The sequence below is a fragment of the Nuphar pumila genome, chromosome 13 (assembly GCF_984573655.1).
Source record: "Nuphar pumila chromosome 13, dmNupPumi1.hap1.1, whole genome shotgun sequence".
In the NCBI taxonomy this organism is placed as follows: domain Eukaryota; kingdom Viridiplantae; phylum Streptophyta; class Magnoliopsida; order Nymphaeales; family Nymphaeaceae; genus Nuphar; species Nuphar pumila.
The window spans coordinates 13,280,555-13,306,229 of NC_143261.1; the positions used below are offsets into that span (position 1 = coordinate 13,280,555).

Sequence of the window (25,675 nt, forward strand, 5' to 3'; positions counted from 1 at the left end):
TGTTGGGACTGGAGGCAAGCCCAAGGCATTGCGCAAAGCGATGCCCGGGAATCACAGAAATCAACACCTCTCTCTCTCTCTTCCTCGATCGCTTGACAGCTGATGCGGGAAATAAACCGCGGAAAATAAACTGACAGACATTTATACCCTTAATTTTTTGTCATAATTTTCGTCTCATACGCTGCTATGCACGGCAGCATTTTCTAGCAGGACAGTACATGATTATGTCCATTCCGATTCCGTCGTTTTGGAATGTTTGTGGGGTGTATTTGTCTTTTGGATTCTGCACTTAATGGACGCAGTACTGAGCATTGAGCGGTGCTGCTGCTGGGAGAGAGAGAGAGAGGGAGAGAACGGGAATTGGGGCAGAAGAAACCGCTGCATTCTCGCCGGCCGGCGCCAAAAACCCGGTGAGTCACCGGCGCCAGCGAGGGAATCGAGAGAGAGGACGTCTGTCACGAACTTTCTGAAAACGGACGCCTGTATAGAGGAGTCGCTCAATGTCGACAATCGTCAGAGTTCCTCTCCTGGTAAGGTAGAAGTATCTCTCTCTCTTTCGTAGGGAGTGAGGACTTCTCGATCTTCTTCTTCTTATTTCTGCCTTTTATTTTCTAATTTATGTTGATTGTTTTCTATTGCAGAGTGGTTTCTAGTCTCTTCCTCTGTTTCTTCCCCGTAGGAGAATGCATTCTCTTATGTTGCGGTAAAGATTGCTCCAGGAGGATCCTACGTTGAAGCCCTCTGCAGGAGTTGTCTCTTCTTTCGATTAATTTCAGCAGAATCGGGCCCTAGTTGCAGATCTAGGTCGGTTATTTCCTCCTCTATCGGAAAAATCTTTACTTTGACGAATCTGTCGAAGAGAACGATCTTCTGTAAGCGTTAGCTGGGTAGTAGCTGCAGATTAAGTTTTTTCCTTCGAAACAAAACTGTAGTTTCTTCGATTTTTGGGTGATTTCGTGCGTAAGAAGTTTTGAGGCGTGGTTCTTCTGAGTTTGTGGAAGGATTAGAGGTTGAGGACGCGAAGAAATGGCTACGACATGGGAAGCTCTGGGAGATCTTGCGAACATCGGCCAGCTGACCGGATTGAACGCGGTCCAGCTGATCGGGTTGATTGCGAAGGCAGCGAACACGGCTCGGATGCACAAGAAGAACTGCAGACAGTTCGCGACGCATCTGAAGTTGATCGGCAATCTGCTGGAGCAGTTGAGGATCTCCGAGCTCAAGAAGTATCGGGAGACGAGGGAGCCGCTGGAGCACTTGGAGGATGCGCTGAGGAGATCGTATGTCTTGATCAGCAGTTGCCAGGATCGGAGCTACCTCTATCTGTTGGCGATGGGCTGGAACATCGTCTACCAGTTCAGGAAGGCGCAGACGGAGATCGATCGGTACCTGAAGCTCGTTCCGCTCATTTCTTTGGTGGATAACGTGAGAGTGAGGGTAAAGATCCGTCTTGTTTACTTTCTCAGTTGCTTATTGTGCTTCTTCCCGTGGAATTTTATTTAAGTGTTTGTGAATTTTCGTTTGGGCTTCTCTAGGGAACTTTTGGATGAACCTGCTTATCCAGAAAAGTGGGATAACTCAGGATATATTGTGGTGGAGCAGAATGAGTTTTCCTAACTTACTACATATTTCTGGATAAGTGGGTGCATCAAAACTCCGTTTTGAGGTTGATTTTGTGCTGATGGCTTATGTGGATCGTTTTTCTTTTCCCTTTTCCTTCTTTTAACCTTAGGTTATCTGGTTATCTGCATCCTTCTGTTTAGGTGATGCTTTTTTACTTGAGAAGTTGGCCTTGTTTTGTGTTGATTGGTGAGGAATACATTTTTTGGTGGAAAGCGTACCTACGAATTGTAGCATTCTTTGGCAACTGTTTGGTCAACAGAATGATTCTTCTTTATCAAAGGTTATGTAATAGAAACATCTATACTATTTGCCGACAAACAAGCAAACAATGCGAAGAACTCAATTATGCCGACAGATCATCAAACAATGTAAAGACTCAAGTTTACAAGAAACCATATTAAATAGATTTAGATTCGAGTTACAGATTTTATATCTGTTAAAATAATTACCGAATGTGACTGATCTTTGGTAAGATACTAGCAGTTTTTAACTTGCAATAATTGCCTTGGATGAGCTTTGCTGTTACATGCTGAGCTGTGAAGTACCTTGAATGGTGTGAAGGTGTCTCCGATAACAGTAGAAATCGAATTCATGGTAGACATGGTGATTCTTGGCATTTCCTTAGGAATCCTGGCAATTGTACGATCATGAGTATGGGGTAAATAATTGGTCAAACTCGGTTGGTCATTTATTGACAAATATTGATTAATCGATAATTGAAAAAAATTAATCGTGATTAGTCATGATCAATAGTAAATTAAATATTTTATCTTAAACTTTTGATTGGATGCTAATATTGTCTTTAGTCTCTTAAATTAGGAGCAAATGAAAATAATTTGGACCATAAATTAATACCCAATGATAATTGAAGATGAAAACATGATATGGAGAGAAATTATCCTCTCAGATAAATATACCTATACACAAGTTTCTGAACAAATAAACTTTACAAACTTTGGAATCCATGATAATTAAAACATTTGACTTTTTTCTTTTTGCCATCTGGTCATTTGCAATAACTTTCTGCCTATATTCTGTGACAGCATTTCTATATTTGGGGATGACGTCTCTCTCTCTCTCTCATGATTAATTATGATCCATCACTGTTTACAGTGATGGAAACAATTCTCTTGGAAAATTATGATCACACCGTTACCTAATATTCAGCATTTTGACCAATGAGTTGCTGAGTTTGGCTACTATAATTAAATTGATAGTTTACCTAAAATAGTCTGATGAGCTTGGAGCTGTTGATTTCAAGTTTCAACAAAATGATAATGACAACATGTTGATTCTGTTAAATTATATGTATCAATGCACACACACACACACGTACACACACACACACACATATATATATATATATATATATTTATGTAATCTATGTATGTAAACTGAAATACCCATCAGGGGTATTTCAGTCATTTCATTCTGTAATAGGTGTCAGTCTTTTAGGGACTGACTTGTCATTTTTCTATTTGTTAATTTTTTTTGCTTTTCTTTTTCTTGTTTTTGTACTTTATAGCTGTTGGGCTGGACCAACTAGCCATTGGACCAGTCCCAACGGCTGTAATTGGGGCTGGTCCAATGTCTAGTTGGGTCAGCCCCTTTGTGTCTTGGAGTGCCTACTCTCTTGTATGTTGACTATGCTTTCTAAGCATTTTATTAAGAGAACTTATATTTTTTATGCTTTGTGTTGGCCCTTGTTGTGCTTTTGTGTTTGTTCTCTTTTGGTGATTGCATTATCCTATGGTAGATTAGTGTTTGTGCACTTATTTTGTATTCTTGTTAACCCTTATTGGGTTCTCTATTGTATTTCTGTTTGTTTCATTACATGGTATGAGAGCCAATGACTCTTGGGATTGTGTAAAGCTTATCTAAAGTTCGTGATTACAAAAAAAAGATCTTCCACAAGCTTTGTTTCTCTCTATCAAAATGGGTGAAAAAGAATTCATGACGATGAACACATTCAAGCTAAACGACTTCAACTATTTGATGTAGGCTGCCGCTATGAAACACTATATTAATCGCAAGAGGTTATGGGGACATGTGAGTGGTACCACAAGTCATTTTCACCAAAATAAATGATGACGAAGAAAGAGAGAAAGCACTCAAAGATCACCTCATCAAGGTGAAAGATTGGGAAGCCGAAAATGCCCAAATTCTCTCTTGGTTAATAGCATGAAACTCAAGATTGTGACAAGTATAGTTGAATTCAAAAAATCATGTGAGGCTTGGATCTTTCTCAAAAATATGTTATTGCAAAAAGATTTGACACAAAAATATTTTCTTTAAGAGAAAATTCATATTATTAAATAAGAAGATAAGAGTATGAGAGATTACTATGTTTCCCTCTCACCTCTTTGGGATGAATTAGCATTACTTGAGCCTAAGTGAGATGCTCCCGCTCAGAGTTACCGGAAGCGCCTAGGTAAGTGGGGAAGTGCGCTTCGGAAGCGCGAAACGTTGCGCTTTCGAAACGCGCGGGGAAGCACCATTTTTTAATAGGAAGTGCGCTTCCCCCTCACTTCCCCCATTTTTTCAATTTTTTTTGTATTTTGTATTTTATATTTTTTTATGCTTCCTAGGTTGCTTCCGGTTCGCTTCCTAGGTCGCTTACGAGACGATTCCCACTTCATAAAATTTTGAAAGTGCCTCGCTTCTCGCTTCCCGTATCGCTTTCCGCTCCCGCTTCCTCAACTGGCAGCCATCCCGCTATTGAAATGAGGTAAAAACAACTTAAGGATGAACACTTATTTTCTTTCCTTTTGGGTTGAGACCACCACCTCTCTTAATGATTCTCTTGGAGATGTGTACTAAGTCGAGACCCGATTTGGCATGACTAAAGGAAGTGAAGAGGTTTTTGCCGTGTCAAGACCCAATAATAATGTTAAAGTGTATAAACCTTCTTATTTTTTAAAAATAACAATGAAGGAGGAACATATAATAATGGAGAAAGGAAAACAATTAGTTGCCACTTTTGCCAAGAACCGGGTGTTAGGAAAACACGAGCAAGAAACAACCAAGAGGAAGCAAAGAACAAGAACGATCAAAACAAAACACAAAAAGAACATAGATTTACGTGGAAAAACCTCTCCTCTAATCCGAGAGAGAGTAAAAAAACCACAGCCGCCCAGAGAGAAATCTTATTACTCTTTTCCAACAGTTACAAGATGGGGAAAGAAAAGCGAGAATATAAACAAGGCAAGGGCGACAACCCTAACCCTAACCAAATCGGGACCCGTGCCCGAGGGAGCCCCCGGACCCCCCTTCCTGCAAGGGCAAAAACAATGAATCAAGCTCCACAACTCATCACCGGGACACATCAAACCGGAGTGTCCAAAGCTCAAATGGAATGTAGCAACCATTGAAGAAACACCGCCCAAAAAGGGTGATGAAACCATCATGAAAGGAGGAGACTTTAAGGATTCTATTCAACATCTAACAAAAGCATTGCATCTATTCTTTAAGACTTCCTCCACATCTACTTTCGGTGTCGTCGTATCTACTTCCTCTCATCCAGGTACGCTTTCTTGAATTCTTGACTCTGATGTCTCCTTTCACATGACTCTTTTAGAATCTCTCTTATCCGAATGCACAAAATCTCTTTATAATTCTTGTATTTCTATAGCCGATAAAACTAATTTAGAAATTAAAAGTATTAGAACATTTTCAAACATTTCAAAAAACTTTCAAGTACCTAAAGTTAGAGTTGTTCCAAAACTCAATTTAAACTTATTATCTGTTTTCCAATTTTTGGATTATGGATATGAGGTCTGCTCATCCAAAAAATGTTGGGTGCAGGATCGCTAGTCAGAGAAGTTAATTGGGGAAGGCAACAAGAGGAAAAATCTCTATTACATGGATTTTCTTCATCTTCCTAAAGAATCATTTTATAATTTTATTAAGGAAAAAGATATTTTTATATGGCATCAAAGATTAGGTCATCCTAATGTATCTAAGTTAAACACTTTTTCCGTTTTGAAACTCTTTTATTAAAGAGTTCATATGAAATGAATCTATTCTTCAAAAAATAAAGAAAAATTCTTTTGGCTATAGAACTTTTATCTCTACCAAACCTTTTGAACTTGTGCATTCGGATGTATGGGGACCCGCTCCGGTCATGTCTAAGGGAAGGCTCTCTTATTATGTTATTTATTGATGATTATACTAGGTTTTGTCCTCAAAATTTGGTCATTCCAAACCATCAAACAAAAGAACTACCAAAACATAGTCCATCACGCTTTCAGTGCACACTATGATCAAATAATTTAACCTCGAAGATTAATACCTATCACATTAACAATAATTTTTTTTTGCAAATCAACACATATCCTCAAAATCATGCAATATAATTCTAAAAAATCCTTAACATTCTTTCAAAAATCCTCCAAATTCTTAAAAAACCTATTTATGTATATAAAACAATGTGATATATCACAAATGAATCACAGATCATACAATTATAAGCTTATTTACTGGCGACAAAACATGGATCTAGAGCTCTGGATTGGTTCAAAATTGCTCTGATACAAAAATGTGAGACCCCATTTTTTTTTCTTTTTTTTAAACGTTATTTCAAAATTTACTCTTTTGAAAGGCCAACACAGCGGAAGACTTTACCTTTAAAACTACTTTTTGAATGCAGGTTTCCAAATCAGGATCCATAACTCACAAGACAGTTTGCACATTTACGCAAAACATAAGTCATTCATTTCACAAAATATATTTTATGCAAAATGTTTATCCTTATTTACATCCATGTACAAGGTTCCAAAAACAACAGAAGCAGTCCTAGGTCCACATCCAAAAGCTCGCCGAACTCAGTGTTCCTCACCGATATGTTCCACCAAGACATCACCTAAAAACAATTTTTAGGTAAGACAAACCACAATCTCAGTGAACATCATATGGTAGTAGCAAGAGATCAAGTCAATTGCCAAAATCATTTGGCCAAAACTTCATTTTTCCCAAACAAGAGGAGTTGACTCTTAACTAATCAAGTGTCTACCCTCAGGAGCACTCACTCTGTGAAAGAGACTAAGAAGAAGTAGACTCTGCTGAACAGGGTGTCGACCCTCAACTAGGGTTAAAATCTTTCTTATAAGAACCAGGAGTCGACTCACCCAAATTAGGAGTCGGGAGGGGTCGACACGGAACCACCAAACTGGACAGAAGAATGATTACCCAACTCACAAGTCAACCCTCCTGCCAAACAAAACATACCGGGAGTCGACTTCTCACAAAGGTGTCTACCTTCGATCCCAACAACCACACACACACAAGGAAAAACTTTGAGGTATCGACTCTCAACTTAGGGCAAGTCGACCCTTAGGTGCCCATGCAGTAAGCCCACAAACTCATGCCATGTCTACCTACCTACATGCATGAATATTTTATTATTTTTTTTCAAAATTGCACAAAACCAATTTCAAACCAATATTGTCATTATTTGATCAGACTCATGGGGAGAATACTTGTCTAATGATTTCAAAAATTATTTGAATGAAAGCGGGACGAGAACTTTGCTTATATCAAAAAATGCCCCAAAAAGTTTTTGTGCTAAAGGTGCCTTAACTGCAGTAAATCTTATCAATCAAATGCCTTTATTCTCTTTACAAAACATATCCCCAATTGAAAAACTTTATCAAACTTCTCCATATTTAAGAATTTTAAGAATCTTTGGATGTAAATGTTTTGTACTTATTAAAAATAAATAAATTATCACCCAAAGCCATTGAATGCGTGTTTTTTGGTTATTCCAATAACCAAAAAGGGTATAGATGTTATGATAAGAAAAATGATAAATTATATGTTTCAAGAAATGTTAACTTTCTAGAAAATGAAAATGGTTGACTTTGATAAGCATAAAGATGATCTCGAGTATTCCTTTTTATTTGATTTACTGCCAAAGAAGGCTTCTGATGAAATTATACATGGTAATGATCATGATGATATGCATATTTATGACTTTGGTGTTTCCATGGAGGATACCCAAAATCGTGATATTCAAATTTATTCTAAAAGAACTCTTGAACATCCTCCATGTGAACTTGATAGGTATTCACAAAACCAAAATGTAGGAGAAACTAGTGTTAGGAAATCTAGTAGAACCTCTAGACTTTTTGAAAAGTTTGTGTTATATGAGACTTTTTCACCTAGATATAAAGCTTGTCTTATGTTTATTTACTCCTTTCATGAACCCTCAACCTGAAAGTTTTTCACCTGTATAGAGAAAAGAGAGAGAGAGAGCCGAAGAAGAAACCCAAGGCTTTTGGCTGTTACGATTTCTGTTTTTTTTTTCATTCATAGAATCGTGACCTAAACAGTGTTTTTATAATGTTACAACACAGAGATATGGATCCGGGTCTGGTGTATCCAGACCCGCAGTCTAAGTGTGTTACAATGCATAAGTATGGATATGTTACATGGCTGTACACAATCCATGGATCGACGTGGATCGGGTCAGATCCTTTTCACCTTTTTCACCCTCCCTCAAGTTGATCATGGTTTTGTACCATGAACAACTTGCCTTTAAGCATCCAAAAACGATCCTTTGTTAACCCTTTGGTAAACAGATCTGCAACTTGTTTTTCATTATTGACGAACTCAGGCTCAATCTCTTTTTCTTCAACCTTCTGTCTTACAAAGTGTTGGTCGATCTCAATGTGCTTGGCACGACTGTGATGTACTGGATTGAATGACATGTTGATATCACTTTGGTTGTCACATAGCAAAGTAGTGTGGAAAATCTTTTCTCCTACTTTAGTTAGTAGATGCCTGATCCTTGTGACTTCGGCAGTAGCAGCAGCCATAGATCTATACTCAGCCTCAGTGCTTGATTTAGCGATGGCCTTTTGTTTTCTACTGCTCCAAGAGACTAAATTTTTTTCAATGAAGACGCAATATCCCGATGTAGATCTTCGTTTATCAGGATCTTCTGCCCAGTCGGCATCACAATATACAGTGAGTCTGTGCTCATCTTTGCCATATGACTGTGGTGAATATATCAATCCATCCCCAATAGTCCCTTTCAGATATTTAAGGATCCTTTTGACCGCTTCCATATGTCCAGTACGTGGCGCATGCATAAATTGAGACACTTGATTGACTGAATAAACAATATCAGGTCTGGTGAATGTGAGGTACTGTAACATTCCTATTATGCTTCGATACCTGGTGGGGTCATCACACAGATCTCCATCCTGAGCGCTAAGTTTTTGATGAAGCACACTCGGGGTTCCCAGAGGTTTGCAGTCTTGCATGCCTGCCTTGCTGAGAACGTCTATGGTGTACTTGTGCTGAGTGAGTGTCAAGCCATGAGCCTGGTTATCAACTTCTACACCAAGGAAATAACGTAGAATTCCAAGATCTTTCATTTTGAACCTCTGACCTAGTAAGTCTTTTACTTCTTGGATGTGGGTCGTAGAGTTTCCTGTGATGACAATATCATCGACATAAATTAATAACAGAGTGCTCATAGTCTACAACAACAACAACAACTACGCCTTCATCCCAAAACAATTGGGGTCGGCGATATGAACCAAAAAAGAAAATCATTCTGGGTCTTCCACATGAATCCTTCTCCTCCAATCATTTCTATCCATTGCCATGTCTTCAGTGAGGTTCAAAGCATTCATATCCTTTCCTATCACCTCCATCCATGTCTTCCTAGGCCTACCCCGACCTCTTTTAACTAATATATTTTCCCATTTCTCCATCCTTCTAACTGGAGCATCATTAGGCCTTTGTCGAATATGTCCAAACCACCGTAAACGATTCTCTCTCATCTTATTTTCAATGGGTGCAACGCCTACCTTCTTACGTATCTCCTCGTTCTGAATCTTATCTTTTATTGTATTTCCACACATCCATCTCAGCATACGCATCTCAGCTACACTCATTTTTTGAATATGATGTCTCTTGGCAGCCCAACATTCAGTCTGACTTCTAAAAATAAATAATGAGTGGTCCAACATGGAACGTGAAAATCCATGTTTCTGAATCTCTAGTGAGAAGCTATCAAACCATGAGCGAGATGCTTGCTTCAGACCATAGATAGCTCTTTTTAACCTGCACACATGAGTTTTACAATTTTGTTCTTGATACCCAGGAGGTTGCTCTATGTATACTTCCTCCTTTAAGTCCCCATGCAAGAATGTATTTTTTCACATCAAGCTGACTCAACTTCCATCCATGTTCAACATCCAGTGAAATAATAATTCGGATTGTTCCCATTCTTACAACTGGACTAAAGGTCTCATCATAGTCTTGCCCTGCTTCTTGAGTGAATCCTTTTGCCACAAACCTTACCTTGTATCGTTCAAAGGTTCCATCTGGCTTGTACTTTATTTTGTAGACCCATTTACATCCGACGACATTTTTGTCAGGTGGTCTGGGAACAACTTCCCAGGTTCCACATTCATGCAAGGCTTGCATTTCATCATTCATGGCTTCTACCCACTTGATAGAAGTGGCTGCCTGGTAGTACATGGCGGGCTCATCTTCCTTATTGAGAGCAGTTAAGAAGAGTTGAAGATCCAATGAGAAATTGTTATAGCTAACCCACCTGTCAATGGGATGTCGTATGCGGTTTGATTTTCTGACCTCAAGAGTATGAGAATGAGTCGGATTGCCGTCTGAGACATGATCTGAATGGCTTGATGTTGTCGGTCTCTGTCTAGAATAGACAATGCCTTTGTATCTGCCTGGTACTTCTATATTCTGTGATCCCGACATCCCAGTGTCTTCAAAACTCTCTTCTTCTTACTGCACGCAATCTGAGGAGCATGCTTCATTGGAGTCAACAAAAAGTTCTGAACTCAGCCAAGGATAGTAAACTTCAATTGACATATTTGTTGCATCAGCTCCGTCATCAAAATTTTGTTCATCAAAGACAACATTTCTTGAGATTCTGATACGTTTGTTGGTGGGATCATAACACCTATATCTTTTGTAGTCATCTGCATATCCCACAAACCTATATTTCTGAGCTTTGTCCTGAAACTTGTTTCTCAGAGACTGATCAATATGCACATAGCAAACACAACCAAAGACACGCAAATCATGATAACTAGGATGAGCTTCAAAAAGACAGTGATAAGGAGACTTATTTTCCAGAACAACCATGGGCAGTCTATTTATCACATGCACGACAGAATGAAAGGCTTTTGTCTATAGGTTGATAGGAAGATTACTGTCATGAAGCATACTCATGGCACTTTCAACAATGTCTATGTTTTCGTTCAACAACCCCATTTTATTGAGGAGTGTGGGGGCAGGACACCCTTCTTCCTATTCCATTATTTCGAAAAAAAGAAACAAAATCACGGGATGAGAATTTCCCACCTCCATCACATTGGAAAAATTGAATGGACTCAGAAAATTGATTTTTGACCAAGGAAAGAAAATTTTGAAACAAAGAGAAGACTTCCGACTTATTCTTTATGAAATATATCCAAGTGTATCGAGAATAACTATCAACAAAGATTAGATAGTATCTGCTCCCAGATCCAGAGACAATTGGGGCGGGTCCCCATACATCAGAACAAATAATCTCAAAAGGTTTTGAAGCTCTCTTATTAATGGAATGAAAAGGCAATATATGACTCTTACAAGAAAGACAACTGGAACACTTATGACTGTGCTCATTCCCATTGAGACTTTCTTTTGGAATGAGATTATTAGAGACAAGTTTTTCAATAAAATGACTCCCACAATGTCCTAACCGACTATGCCATAAGAATGACTTATTACATTCAGAAATACTAAAAACACTGGCAGAAGAAGATGAACACGACTCTAACGAAGGCTTCGAATTCAGATGAGCAGGGCGGACAACATGACATGGAGCTTCTTCAAAGACATACATATTGCCTCGTCTTTTTCCTTCAGTGAATGTTTCCCTCGTGCGTAGGTCCTTGACCTGCACAGAGAAAGGAGTAAATTCAACTGAAGCATTATTATCATCAATAAGCTTGGAGACAAAGACAATGTTTTTCTTAATGTCAGGAGCATGAAGAACGTCAGAAAGAGTAAGAGTGGAATGTGACATGGGAATGACAGTTTTTCCAACATGAGAAACAGGATGGTGAGATCCATCTCCAGTAACAATCTTACTTTTTCTAAAATAAGGAATAAGATTAGAAATCTTACCTGCATCACTTGTCACATGAGTCGTTGCTCCTGAGTCGACAAACCAAGTGCCTTCATCATTCTGCTTCAATTTCAACTCTGACGAGGCAGATATTAGTAGATTTTTGATCTCTCCACTATCTCTGGTATTTGTGAACTTTCTTTTCGTTTATGTCTGTGGACCCTTTCCTTTATTCTCTGGATTGTACCAACAATTCGCCTTGATATGCTCCTTTTTGTTACAAAAGAAGCAAGTAGGGATGAATCTTGATCCCTGCGCATGAGCAGACATATTTGGAGTGGGGAGCAGACCACGCCCTCCGTATCCACTTCGCCCTTGTCCTCCTCGTCCTCGTCCTCTACCATAAGTCACTCTTGTGGCAAAAACTTCTTGAGAATTTGTGTGGATGTGAGTTTCTTCAGAGAATCCCTTCAGAATCATTTCATACTGAATCAATTTCGCTCGTAACGCATCGAAGGAAGGAAGGGCAGGAAGGCACAATAGTGAAGTGACTATCATATTGTAGTCAAATCCCAATCCACTCAGAGTTTGTTGCACCATGTCATTGTCACTTACGACACATCCTATAACTGCAAGCTGATTTGTGATGGTCTTTATCTTGTTCAAATATTCCATGATGGTCATGGATTCTTTTCTTAACAACTGAAATTTCATTTTTAGGAAAACCATCCTTGCTTGAGAAACCTGCGAATACGTCTGAACCAGTCACTGCTAGAGTTGTGGCGTTGTACAATTGTCGGAAATGGCAACTAGAACTTCTTGAGACAGGGTTGAGGTGATGTATGCGACAACTGATTGATCTTTCTTTTCCCAATTGAGAAATTCTACATTTTTGACATACACAATCGAACTCGCCCCTTGATCATCTTTCTCTTCTCTCGGGACAAATTCTGGTGGAACGAGAGTGGTTCCATCCAGGTGACCTAAGAGACCTTGACTCCTTATAAAGGGAATAATTTGTCTCTACCAAATCAAGAAATTTGAGGTATTCAACTTTTCAGAAACGAGTTGGTTGAGAAAGCTTGAAGAAAGGTTTGATTGAGAGAGATAAGGGTCCATTTGAGAATGAAAATCAACGAGAATGGCAACCAGAGTGTTCACAAAAAGTTCAGCCCGCTTTCCCTTTTTTTTTAAAGAGGATCGCAGGCTGTCGGATTTAGGAAACTCAGTTTCTGAACCTTTTCTATACAGTCCAGAAACTGAGATTGACGTGATGAAGAATGCCTTCACACGTTAAAAAAACTTTTTTTTTTGACAAGAATAGAAATAGACAATCAAGGAATAAGTTTCACAACATAGCAGTAAAGAATCATAAAAAATCAAATATGCAAAGACAGACTTAGAGGAGATTAGGTAAAGGAATATCAAAAAAAAATTAAGGAAAGGTTCGGTGTTTCACGTGAATCAATTCACGTGAAACACAACCACCCACAGTCTGTGCTCACGTAAATAGGGAGTGCGTGAATCGCAGATTCACCAAATATGAAACCCACGTGAAAAGAGGTCACGTGGATCACGGTTTCACAGAGAAAAGAAACCCACGTGAGGTGTGGGTACATAGGATATTTCAGAAAGAGGGGATGAATGAGCAAAGAGAGGAGGGAATGGAGAGGAACATAAGAAAAGGGAGAGGGGAACAAAAAAAACCTCGATTTTCCGAACTTCGCTCTTGCCAGAATCCTTTTTCAGCCTTAGACGGATCTATGCTCTGATACCATGAAAGTTTTTCACCTGTATAGAGAAAAGAGAGAGAGAGAGAGAGAGAGAGAGAGAGAGAGAGAGAGAGAGAAGAAACCCAAGGCTTTTGGCTGTTACAATTTCAGTTTTTTTTTTCATTCATAGAATCGTGACATAAACAATGTTTTTATAATGTTACAATACAGAGGTATGGATCTGGGTCTGGTGTATCCAGACCCGACAGTCTAAGTGTGTTACAATGCATAAGTATGGATATGTTACATGGCTGTACACAATCCATGGATCGATGTGGATCGGGTCGGATCCTTTTTCACCTTTTTCACAACCTACAATGAGGCTAAAGAAATTTTTGAATAGATTAATGCCATGAACCTAGAATTAAGAGCTCTTGAGAAATCCAACCAATACCTATAAGGAAAAAGACTGTAGGATGTAGGTGGGTTTATAAAGTCAAAACCAAAAGGGATGAATCATTAGAAAGATATAAGGCTAGGTTAGTGACCAACGGTTATTCCCGAGAGTATGTGATAAACTATAAAGAAACTTTTGTTATCGTAGCTCGTATGACTCGTGTTAAAACACTAATTGTCTTAGCATCAATTAGAAATAACCTATTTACCAACTTGATGTCAAGAATGCCTTTTTGAGTGGGGACTGTATATGGATCCTCCTCCCGGTTTTGAGATTGAGAAGGGGAAAGTTCTTCGGTTAATAAAAGCTTTATATGGACTTAAGCAAGCTCCCAAACTTTGGTATGATAGGTTTAACAAAGTTATGTTAAACCTGAGTTATGCCTTAGGATCATCATCATACTTTTATGATTATCTTATAATAAAAAATATGTATAATCATAGCAAAAGCAATCCACAAAGATGTTTTGTGTTGATGTCTACTCTTCCAAAGGACACTAGCAAAAAGAACACATTATGCAATAGGAAAATACTCCGATCGTAAATTTGATACAATTTGGTGATGCTTTTGATTGATTATTTTTATCAACAAATCATGAATCAGCAAGCACTAATTAAGAGTAGAAAACAATAATTAGATAATTGGTGTGTCTAGTGGTCTAATCATAGGTCCTTGTAAATTAGAAGGTTAGCAACTTTGATGATATATTTTATGCAGTTTTGGAACCAAATCTCCGTGAGATCTAAAGCTCCATAACACAATGTCCCTTTCATGGAAAACAACTTAACTAATTCATGTTTTAAACTCAAAGAAGAGATCTTGTACAACGTTTTTCCTTCTGGAAACCATTTTAATTGAATTCAGTTTTTTTGGTAAAAAAGGTGATGTTCAAAGAAATGGATGAAAGTAAATGAAAATCTATGGAAAGAAAAATATCAAGGATGCTTTTAACCTCAAGTTGCCTCTCAATGTGGAAAAACCATGAATATTTAATGAAACAAGTGGAAATACAATATAAAACCCAATAAGGGTTAACAATAATCTATGTCACAGGGATTCGGCTAGCAGGGTGCTGCACGACGCGGCTCGACGCGGGTGCGGTCAACCCAACCCTGGGTTCGTTGACCGCACCCAAGGTCATTTTTGTCCTTTTTTTTGGATTTTAAATTTTTTTGCCTTATGAAATGGGCTGCGGAATTTTAAAAAAAATTCTTTGGGGGGGGGGGGGGGGCGCTGCCCCCCTATAACCCCTCGCCAGGGGCGGACCCCCCTGGACCCTCGCCCGCTGACCGCGCAGCGGGACCCGCATCGGGGGGAGCCCCCGGACCCCCCTTCCTGCAAGGGAAAAAACAATGAATCGGGCTCCACAACTCATCACTTTCATCTTTGGGGACAACCATATAAGATAAAAAAATGGTAAAAAGCAAGTTGGGCACACATTCAGATATACATCTAAAAAAATCAATGCCTCTGCAAACATAAAACAAAAGGCTTCTCATGAAGAGGGATCAGTCTAGGAAGTTAATAAGTGTGTTGAATTCCATAGCCATTTGCAGGTGTTAACACATGACCATAAAATACACCCTTGAAGTTTAAAAATGACTTGGCGGTTCCATGCATTAATGGACACCAATAGCTATTTTTGCAATTTTGTGTAAAAATAAGTTACACACTTATTAGCTGTGCATTCAAAATGCACAATTATTAATATGTTTTCCTAATAAAAATTACTAAAATGTCCATAATTGTGACAATTAATACACCTAATCACCATATCAATTTTTAAATTTGTTAGGGGCATAAAATTGTGGTGAACGTGCTAACATGCATAAATGTCATGGACCTTAACAGCTACCATATATTCATACATATACACTATACATGATATATATATATATATATATATATATACATTTTTGCCCCTGCCGCACCCCTGCACCCGGGTTTTTTGGAAGTGCCGAATCCCCGCACCCGCACCCGCACCCATGTGACAGAGACAATAATATAAAAGAAGTGCACAAACACTAATCCACCAAGGGATAATACAATCACCAAAAGAGAACAAACACAAAATCACAACAAGAGCGGCAAGGGCCAACACAAAGCATAAAAAATATAAGTTTTCTTAATAAAATGCTTAGAAAGCATAGTTAAGATACAAGAGGAGTGCCTTTAAATAGGAACTCCAAGACACATGGGGGCTGGCCCAACTAGCCATTGGACCGACCCCAACAACTATAATTATAGTTGTTGGGGTTGGTCCAATGGCTAGTTGGGCCAGCCCTACAACTATAAAGTACAAAAACAAGAAAAACAAAAACAAAAAAATTAACAAATAAAAAATTGACAAGTCAGTCCCTAGAGGACTTACACCTATTACATAGTGAAGTGATTGAAATACCCCTGATGGGTATTTAGTTTACATAGAATACACAAGTGTATATATATATATATGTTTGTGTGTACATTGATACATATGATTCAACACTTCTCTTCAAACTTACAGTAAGATCACCAAAAGTTTGCTAAGAAGAGATAAAAACTGAGGTGAAGCCAAAACTTTAGTCTAAAAATCCATCAACTAATATTCTGAAATCACATAAGGCAATTCAAGAGTTCCTCGCAAGAAAATTTAGTGGTAGTCCATTTCTATATGCTTAGTTCATTCTTGAAAAGTTTGGTTGCTTGAAATGTAGATCACACTCTTATTGTTGTAACACATCTTCGAATGACTAGAGATGACTAAGCTCATATTTTTGAGTAGACTCTTTAACCAAATAATCTCCATAGTTGTTGTCATGACTCGATATTCATCTTTGGTAGATGACAGAGAGACCTTCTGTTGCTTTTTACACTTCCAGATATAAGAGATTCCCCTTAAAACACAAAAAAAAACAATAGTTGACACTCTATCATTAGGATTACCTCCTCAATCTGCATCAGTATAAGCAATTAAATCTAAAGAATAAGAGAATGATAAAAATAATCCTTTAGTTATAGAACTTTTTATATATCTGATAATTTGCAGAGCAACACTCGTGCACCGTAGATGGGCCATGCTGAAATTGACTAGTCGAGTGTATTGCACAAGCAATGTCTGGTCTTGTGATGGATAATTAGGTTAAGGATCAAATCAGTTGTCGGTATGGAGTTGGATTCTCAAGAGGAGTTTCATCCTTCAATCTTAATTTTGCATTTATAACTTCCGATGTGTCAACATTCTTATAATTAGAAATTTCAGATTTGGCAACAATATCTGCAACCAACTTCATTTGAGACAAGATATATCCTCTAAGTGAATAAGTCACTTCAAAACCTAAGAACTATCTCAGAAAACGAAGGTTAGACATATCAATTTTTTTTTTAGAATATTTTAAATTTCACTGATTTCCTTTTTGTCACTCTATGTGATGATCATATCATCAACATATAATAGAAGAACAACAGTGTCAATGCTTGTATCTTTGACAAAACGATCAATGTCACTTCCATCCAAAGATGCAAACAATTTCATCTTTGAATTATTTTAGTTGAAATCTAGATGGGTATGATCAAAAGTTTGGGTTATCTAAATAGACTAACAATGGGAAGATGAAGCACAATGAAATGCATGGCTGAGAAGATGAAAATGGTTCCTTTAACAGTGGTCAGGTCCGTGGCTTTCTTTGAGAGGCAATAATTTTCCATCATCACAAAAAGCTGATCATATAGTCTGAAACCTTATTTTATATTTCCCCAAAAGAGAAATCTAATGAGGTCCTACATGTAGCAGACGTAACTGGTTATTCGGTTGATGTTGAAGTCTTCAATGCATGCCCCTGTTTAATCCATTATGTGCAGGAACTGCTGACTGCAGATCATTTTCAAATATTAAATTGAAGTGATCAAACTGAGGTGAAGTCTGGGTTTGTTCGTGGGAAGTGGCATTCTTTCAGGTTCACTAAACCTTAGATTATCCTGGTTTTTCTTTTCTTTTTCCTGGTACACTTTCTCATCTGAGGCAAGTTTAGCTCTCAGTTTCAAGATAAAAGAAACAAAATTATATGTTCAAATGGAGGATGTGCCTTTTCATACAAGTTTCTTATCAACCTGTCTTAACAGATTATTACACTTAAAGTGTTTGTTGGCATCAATTCAGTACTTGAAACACAGAACTATGGTCCTTTTCATTGTTTCCTTACTGTTTATTTTCAAAATTTGGTAGGAAAGACTAGAAGACATTGAAAAGGATCAGCGGGAATATACCCTGGATGAAGAGGATGAAAAGGTGCAAGATGTAATTCTGAAGCCAGCCCCCTCTGTAAAGCACACAACTGTATTGAAAAAGACACTGTCTTGCCGTTATCCAAATTTGGCCTTTGATGAAGCCCTTCAAAAGGAAAATGAGAAACTCCAAGTGGAACTACAAAGATCACAAGCCAACATGGACATTGGACAATGTGAAGTTATTCAACATTTACTTGAAGTCACAGAAGTTGCTGGAAATGTTCACTCAGAGGATAATTCAAAACGCCAAAATTCCAAACATGAAGAGCGTACTACATCCAATGCTGATACTGGTAAAGTATATCAGTATGAAGAGACTTGTCAACGACAGCATGATGATGCTCATGTGGCTTCAAGGTTGGTTTGTATGTTTCATTTATATGTACAAATATATGCCATTTAGACTGCCATAACATCATCAACAGCATCATTACTCTCTCTCTCTCTCTCTATATATATATATATATATATATATATTGCATCCTGGACATGGTAGTTTAGAAAAGAATGAGGGTTTTCATCCAGTATGTCATTATTAAATGATCTGAACAATTTTGTGTCACTGGTGAGTTCTTGTTCCTCTGCAGAAATGCTTCTCCAGTTTCATCTGGGCATGATCTGATATCAACAAAAGGATCACATAGACATGAGGATTGGCATTCAGATTTGCTTGGTTGCTGCTCAGAGCCTTACTTATGTAGGTTTCTCTTTCTCTTTGATGTTTAAACTGTATAATTCATTCTGTGTTGAGGAGTTTTTATTTTGTTGCATCACTGCATGAAAATTTTAGCATGTTAATTTGCTTTTATGCATCTCTGACATGCAGGAGAAAGGTCATGAAAGAATTAAAGTAATTTTTCTCCACAAAATATCTTATTGATAACAGTACAGTGTCATCTTCAATCGTAGAATTCTCTAGATGTTTTTAGTTGGAATTATTGAACTTCTTTCTTCAAAGGCATATATGATTGGTTTGTCCCTATTTTTTCTTGTTATATTTACATTTCAAAATCAGTCATATGTGGTTTTGATATGAATGGTAACAGTTGATGTGCGTGTGTGCATGCATTCTACTGGATAGTTATTGCATTAGGTTTAGCAATCTTGTAAGAGAAGGTTTGCTTGGACTGAAAACTGGAACCAGATTCTGGATGTCCTTATTGTTCAGATTTGAAATTAATTTGATGATTGCTAGCCATTGATTTCTTTTGCTGCCTTAATTCAAGTTATATCCAAGTGAGGATTTGCAATCTACTGGCTCATGTGCTTCGCTTTATGTCCCAAGAGAAGCTGTTGCATTAAATGTAAATGAGTGGTTAGTGCTATGGTACAGTTTTCTCTCTACTGATTCATCATATTGTGCAGTTATGTTGATTGTGTGGAGCCAGTTGAGAAGCAAGAATTCATGCGATTGACAGAATTTTCTTGGAAATGAATTTTTCTTTCCAAATAATCTAATTTAGTGTTTTGGAATCATGTTCATGAATCATGATAATACATTCTAAGATTGGATTATCTTTTCAGTTTATGATTAATTTCATTTTATATTCAAAGGTTTGTGGTTTGATTCATGTATTTATATTTTGTACCCATGCTCATAATATTTATTTGCTCCAGGCATGAAGACTTGCTTCTATCCTTGTGGAACAATATCAAAAATAGCTGCTGTTGCCTCAAAGGGAAAGATATGTGAGTACCTTCTTTTTGCTGTTTGAGATTTTTCTTAAATAGTAGGTTATGTAGTGGATGGTAATCTAAGATGTGAATTTGCTTCTAGGAATTTCAAGCGGGAAATGCAAATCATATTGTATTTTCATTTTCAATATTATCTTAAACTTGTTTGGTGTCTGTGATGGAATTTGTTCAAATGCTGTTGCACATCAAATTGATTATCATGGCTTGTGTTTTTTGGAATCTTAAATATTTTCTCGGACAATGCAGTATGTTAACTATTATTTTTTCCTTTATTTGTTTTGTGCAGTAACGGAGATACCTCTTTTATTTTCTCTCCTTAAAGTAACTAAGTTTTTTCTTTCAAACCAATAGCTGGATTTCTTGTTCATGCCTGTATAAGTAGTTGTAACAACCTAGCAAACCTAGTCATGAAACTTCAAGGTGCAGTGAAAAGCATCATAAATTTATTAACAAATACTAAATTATAGGATTTTTTTATACTGTCTTGATCATCTTTTGCATTAATTTATTAAACAAAACCATAATAATATATTTCATAATATATGTGTGTGTTACTCATGAATTTGTAAGCAAACCCCTAGCTCTAGCTATCTATCATCCCATGCCCAAAATTTATTATTATATGCATGAAAGTGGATCATAGTGGCTGATAGTGGTGGCTTAAATTTTTTTCATATCTGGAATGAAACTGAAAACTTCTCAGTTATCTTAAAAAATGACAAATCTTACTTGTATGGAGATGTTAAAATTTTCATGCAATTCACGTGGCATCAACCATTTGTGAGTCAACATCTGCTTTTTATCTTCTTGGGCCTTGTTAGAGAAACCATGTTTAGATATACTTCTGAAATTTTCATTATAATCTGTCTTGCTGTTTTTGCTGTTTTCAGCTCCAGAGCAAGCATGTAATGATTTGATGACTTATTCCCTGATATTGTCATGCTGTTGCTATACTTGCTGCATGAGAAGAAAACTTCGCAAGATGTTAAATATTACGGTAATTCATTCTTGTGCTTCATTTTTATATATCTAGACTTGTTACTTGATTGATCTAGATCTCCTTTCAATTTATTTAGCATGAACATTAATATGGAAGCACTTGGGTCAATTGTGGCTTCCTGTAGATTTACTATGGTATGTTGCAATTTAAAAATCCCTGGTGTTTGCTTATGGTTTGTCTTCTTTCTTGAACTGGGTTGGTGTATGGAGCATTGTTGGGGACATGAAAATTTGGAGAAGTTAGATGCTCTTGGACATCTACCTTAAAATAGTTATAAAGCCGGTTTTTAACATTAAATTGGGCTTTAAAACCATACAATTATTCGCCTTGCTTTAGAGATGCTACTTTCTACCTAAGCATCGATATGGCTGTAAAGGGGTCAGTTCCAAGCTATGTCACATGGACACTGCACTTAGCATGCATGGTCTGTATCGACATGATGATACTCGGACACTCCTGGACATTTCATGGCACAGATTGCATCAATAACTTTATCTATTTCCTTTTATGTTCTTGATTACTTAATTTATATTCACTTGTGTTCTTTATTTGTCATTAATTACATTATATTTCAATTTCAACTTGGTCTTATTATTGAATGCTTTTATATATTTATTTAGAATTGCTATTTTACACACACACACAACAAACATACACATCTCTGTGTATGTAAGCAGCTGTATCACCCTGTCTTAATTTTTGAGAATTACTGTGTTGTACCAACCATACATGCATTGCGTCCTGCATCTGTATCTATGTGATATAGGTTCTAGGTCATGCAAGAGCCATCATTAATCAGATCTAGCCATTCCACCAGTTTGGAATTTTCTTCCATCATATCAAGCCTGATGCAAGTCTAAGTCTTAATTAGACATCACAAATTTGGGTGGATCCTCCCAAAAGATCCCCTGCTCAAGTTAGTGCCAATTTGATGCAACCACAGAACCCAAGGTTGCGTGAAAAACTAAGTTATGCCTACTACGATGCTATGCTACAGAAAGCAAGAACAATGGAAAATAAACAATAAACTAATTCATAAATTAGAGAAAATAGAATAAGTCTCAATCAATCAACCCCTCTGCAAAATCCCTATAGTGACCATTTATAGGGAACAAGGAAACCCTAATTCTAATTTGGATATGAGATAGATCCATTACATAATAAAGATCCAAATCTGAATAAAACTCAAAGAAAAACTTAAACTAAGAACTGGATCCAGATGGATCCTTAGACCCAGATTGCACCCGTTTCTACATCATTATCACAATTTCTGATCATTTTGGCCGTGACATGCTGCTGCAGTAAAAAGTCCGAGGTTCTACTGGCCATTTAAAACATGAAGTCCACTGACATTGTCACCAGAACTTGGCTGGGAAGCTGGATATATTTGTGTTAGAATTCGGTTGTGTTTCATGTAATTTGTTTTGGATCTATTCAGGACAGAATTATATTGGTCCATCATCCAAATCCTAGTCCAAAACAAATGTAAGCAGCCAACAATATTCTGGTCCATTGAAGAAACTGGATGGAATTTGGATCGTATCTAAAGAAGCCCAACTTGTGAATTTTTTTAATCTCATCTGTATTGTTTTCAGAACGTATATATATTAATCTGTCTTTCTGCTAACTTTTGCTCTTTTGCTGAAGGGGGGACTTTGTGATGATTTTCTTTCACATCTAATGTGTTGCTGCTGTGCTCTTGTTCAAGAATGGCGAGAAGTGGAGATTCGTGAGGCATATGGTATGCCATTTGTTTTTGTGTTTGCTTATTCACCAAATTTGCAAATATGCCCCAAACATCTCCAAACTGCGAATCTGAATCATGATTTTAGTGCCATTTGGTTTATGCTTGTTTTTATAGAAATCAGTTCTTGGAGGATTTCATTCCGATGCATGGATAGGCTTTTATAAGGTTTCAAAAATCAATGGCCTGCAATTTTCATAAATTTTTGAGTCTCCAAATACCATTTTTTCCATCCAAAAATGCATGATCCAAGTGTTGATTTCTAGTAAATCAATCATGCTGAACACATCTGTATGGTTAGAATTTTGAAAAAACGCTGGAAATCTGATAAAATGTTTCATTTAGCACCGTGCCATATTTAACATGGATCCTGGACTATATATATAGGGGAGAGAGAAAATGAGAGAAATGTTATGGTGCTCCAGGAGCACCTGCACCCACTTATTGGAAACTGTGCGTGTAGGTTATATATATATATATATATATATATATATATATATATATATATATATACCTGTGTGTGGTGTCCCTATTGGTGTTATGATCTCTTATGTTGCATTGAAGTTCATGACATGAAAGTATTGTTTCTTTATTAGTTATAGAAATTCTAATAAATGTTTACGTTGAGTTGTCTTTTGCCCCCATTTTTCATTTGTATCCATTGGGATTATGCCCTGGTCCAAGCAAGGGCTTGGGAAAACTTGCACTATGAATTTACAGCATCTTGAAGAAATCTTCCCATTGTGGAAGCAAATGGGTGGACCGAATTTGAGAAAGATATGTGCTGCCCTCTAAACTTGAGTCCAGATCGGGTGCAATCACATGGCACAAGATTTGTGCATTAAGCACCTGATTGCCCTCCAACAGGCCTTGTGCCCCACAACTGACAGGCCCTGTCCCCAAGTTGGAGGGTGATCAAGTGCTTAATGCACAAATATTTGTGCTGATCTTTTCACTCGAAACTTATAACCAAAGGGAATCCTTGTTTCGGGGGTTATGTGATTGTGATTTAAGGTATGATGGTTTATGGGTTCTTGCTTTCTTCTGTTTGAACTAAACCGTTGCACACTTGCAGGTCCCTATAAGACGAAAACTAGCCCACCACCATCGCAAGTTATGGAATCATGAACTCGTGCTAATTCAAACAGGTGAACGAGATCGGTCTTCTCCATGTTTTAACTGGATCTTATGATTTTAGTCGAGCTGTACAAAGATGTTGGAAGGTAATGGATGCTGACTTGTATACTTGGGGTCTCTTTCGTTTAGTGATCGAGACAATGTGAGCTGTTCAGTGTCTTCTGTACATTATATAGATAGTTTTACGAATGAAATTGGATCTTCAAATTTGTTGTTTCGATTACATGGAAACTTTTTGTGTACGGTTTGAACCTGATAGTGGAAAGCAGCATGAGAGGCTAAATTGATGTTGTAGTTTGGGGATTGTTAACAGGTCTACAACGAAATCACTATTATATATCTGAAGATGAGAAGAAAAGAGCTCTCTCTCTCTCTCTCTCTCTCTCTCTCTCTCTCTCTCTTGTGGGCGTTTGATTGCACAGACAGTAGTGTCCGCCCCTCATGCACCCGATGCGGATGTGCAGTATGCTTGGAACATGGTGTCCTGCGGTGTTCCACCCCTCCCCCTGGACGCAATCAAACGCCCCGTAAGTGTGTGTGAGTTGTGACAGCGACAACGAAGAAGGGAGAAGGATTGGTGGGATAAAGCTGCTGCATTCTCCATCACCAATTAATATGCGGTGTTCGTTGTGTATCGTATTGGATGAAGGATATCCCCAAGAAAAAAGGAGTAGAAAACAAGAGATAATACCCATACGAAGCATCATGGATTGCGTTCAAGGGAGAAAAAATTACAATTACGGAAGCTTTTTTTTTTTTGAGGAAATACAATCACGGAAGTTGAACATCCCAGACTGCCTTATTGATTAAACAAAAGAAATAGGCAATAAGCAAAATAATCTCTGAAATAAAATGGAAAAAAGATTAATAAGTTTTCTTTATGAACCGAGAAGGGCTTATGATTTTACAAGAGATCTTTAGCCGACCAAGGCAAGCTGGAGAATAACCTCCGTGGGGTACAAACTTGAGACCACTCAATTGTGATAAGGCAGCCAAACCGTCGGCCATTTCATTGGATTGAATCAAAGATGGCATATAAATGGTAACTTCTGGCAATTTCTTTGTTTTCTACATCCAAACCTGGCCTGCATATTGCTCGGGTTTACCCGAATATTGTTTGAGTATGCACTTTTTATGCTCATATCCAAGGAATTTGGGTTAGAGTCGGGTCGGGAACTTGGTACAAACCTGACCCATTGACAGCCCTAGCTTCATTAATAAAAAATCTCAAATCGTGGTTACAAATCTTGTCATGGGGATTTTCTTAGCAAAGAAAAATCTATTGATAAATGAAATTAAATTTTTTTAATAGAAAATCTCGGATAGAATATCAGTATAAAAATAATAAATAAATAAAATAAATACAAAACATATAAAATTAAATATCACATAATTCCAAATAGATGATATTAAGAAAATCTCACATTATTTTTTTGGATTATATATTTTTGTTGATTTTTGAAAAAAGCTTTCCATATCAAAATCCTAAAAAAGCATTTTCTTTCTTCAAGGCAGATTGTGAGCCTTTTTTTTTTAAATGAGAAAAAGCATTACCGTGATAAAATCACAAGATTTTGGCAAAGTCACCAGACGTTTGAGACCACTCAATATCCAAAATTAACCCAGATAACCCAAATCCCAAGGCAAACAAAGAAAGGTTTTGGTAGTAAATGACACAAACAACCTTCATAAGCACCAAACTCAATTTACTCTTTTTTTTTTATATTTACACGAAGTAACCGCCCTCGTGATCAGAGACCTAGCTGCGCCGGCTCTTAGATCACTGTGTTGGCAGTGTAAAACAAACTCAATTTACTCTTGATTTCCCTCATCTTATCGGTTGCCTGTGGAGAAACGAGCGGCCCAATTTTGGTGGGCCCATGATCTGCTTATCCGTGGTGGAACGGCGAACCTGCATTTTCCTTTTCAAAGTAAAGAAAAAAAA

At 37.5% G+C, this 25,675-nt stretch overlaps 1 protein-coding gene across 5 annotated transcripts; it reads left to right on the forward strand.

Annotated features, from left to right (window-relative positions):
* Positions 1-278: 278 nt before the first annotated feature.
* LOC149817812 (protein MID1-COMPLEMENTING ACTIVITY 1-like) lies at positions 279-25,675 on the forward strand. Of its 5 annotated transcripts, XR_016427189.1 has the most exons (9): positions 279-530; positions 642-1,437; positions 18,093-18,511; positions 18,742-18,851; positions 19,772-19,843; positions 20,740-20,846; positions 22,497-22,590; positions 23,669-23,816; positions 24,044-24,611. XR_016427189.1 is itself a non-coding variant. In XM_089984773.1 (8 exons), the coding sequence occupies exons 2-8, from the start codon at positions 1,027-1,029 to the stop codon at positions 25,550-25,552; spliced, it is 1,299 nt and encodes a 432-aa protein (XP_089840899.1). In that variant the 5' UTR covers positions 279-530; positions 642-1,026; the 3' UTR covers positions 25,553-25,675. The 5 variants fall into 5 exon arrangements, 4 of the variants coding, with proteins under 4 accessions (XP_089840899.1, XP_089840901.1, XP_089840900.1 ...); XM_089984773.1 differs by lacking the exons at positions 23,669-23,816; positions 24,044-24,611 and adding an exon at positions 25,467-25,675; XM_089984775.1 differs by lacking the exons at positions 23,669-23,816; positions 24,044-24,611 and adding an exon at positions 25,486-25,593.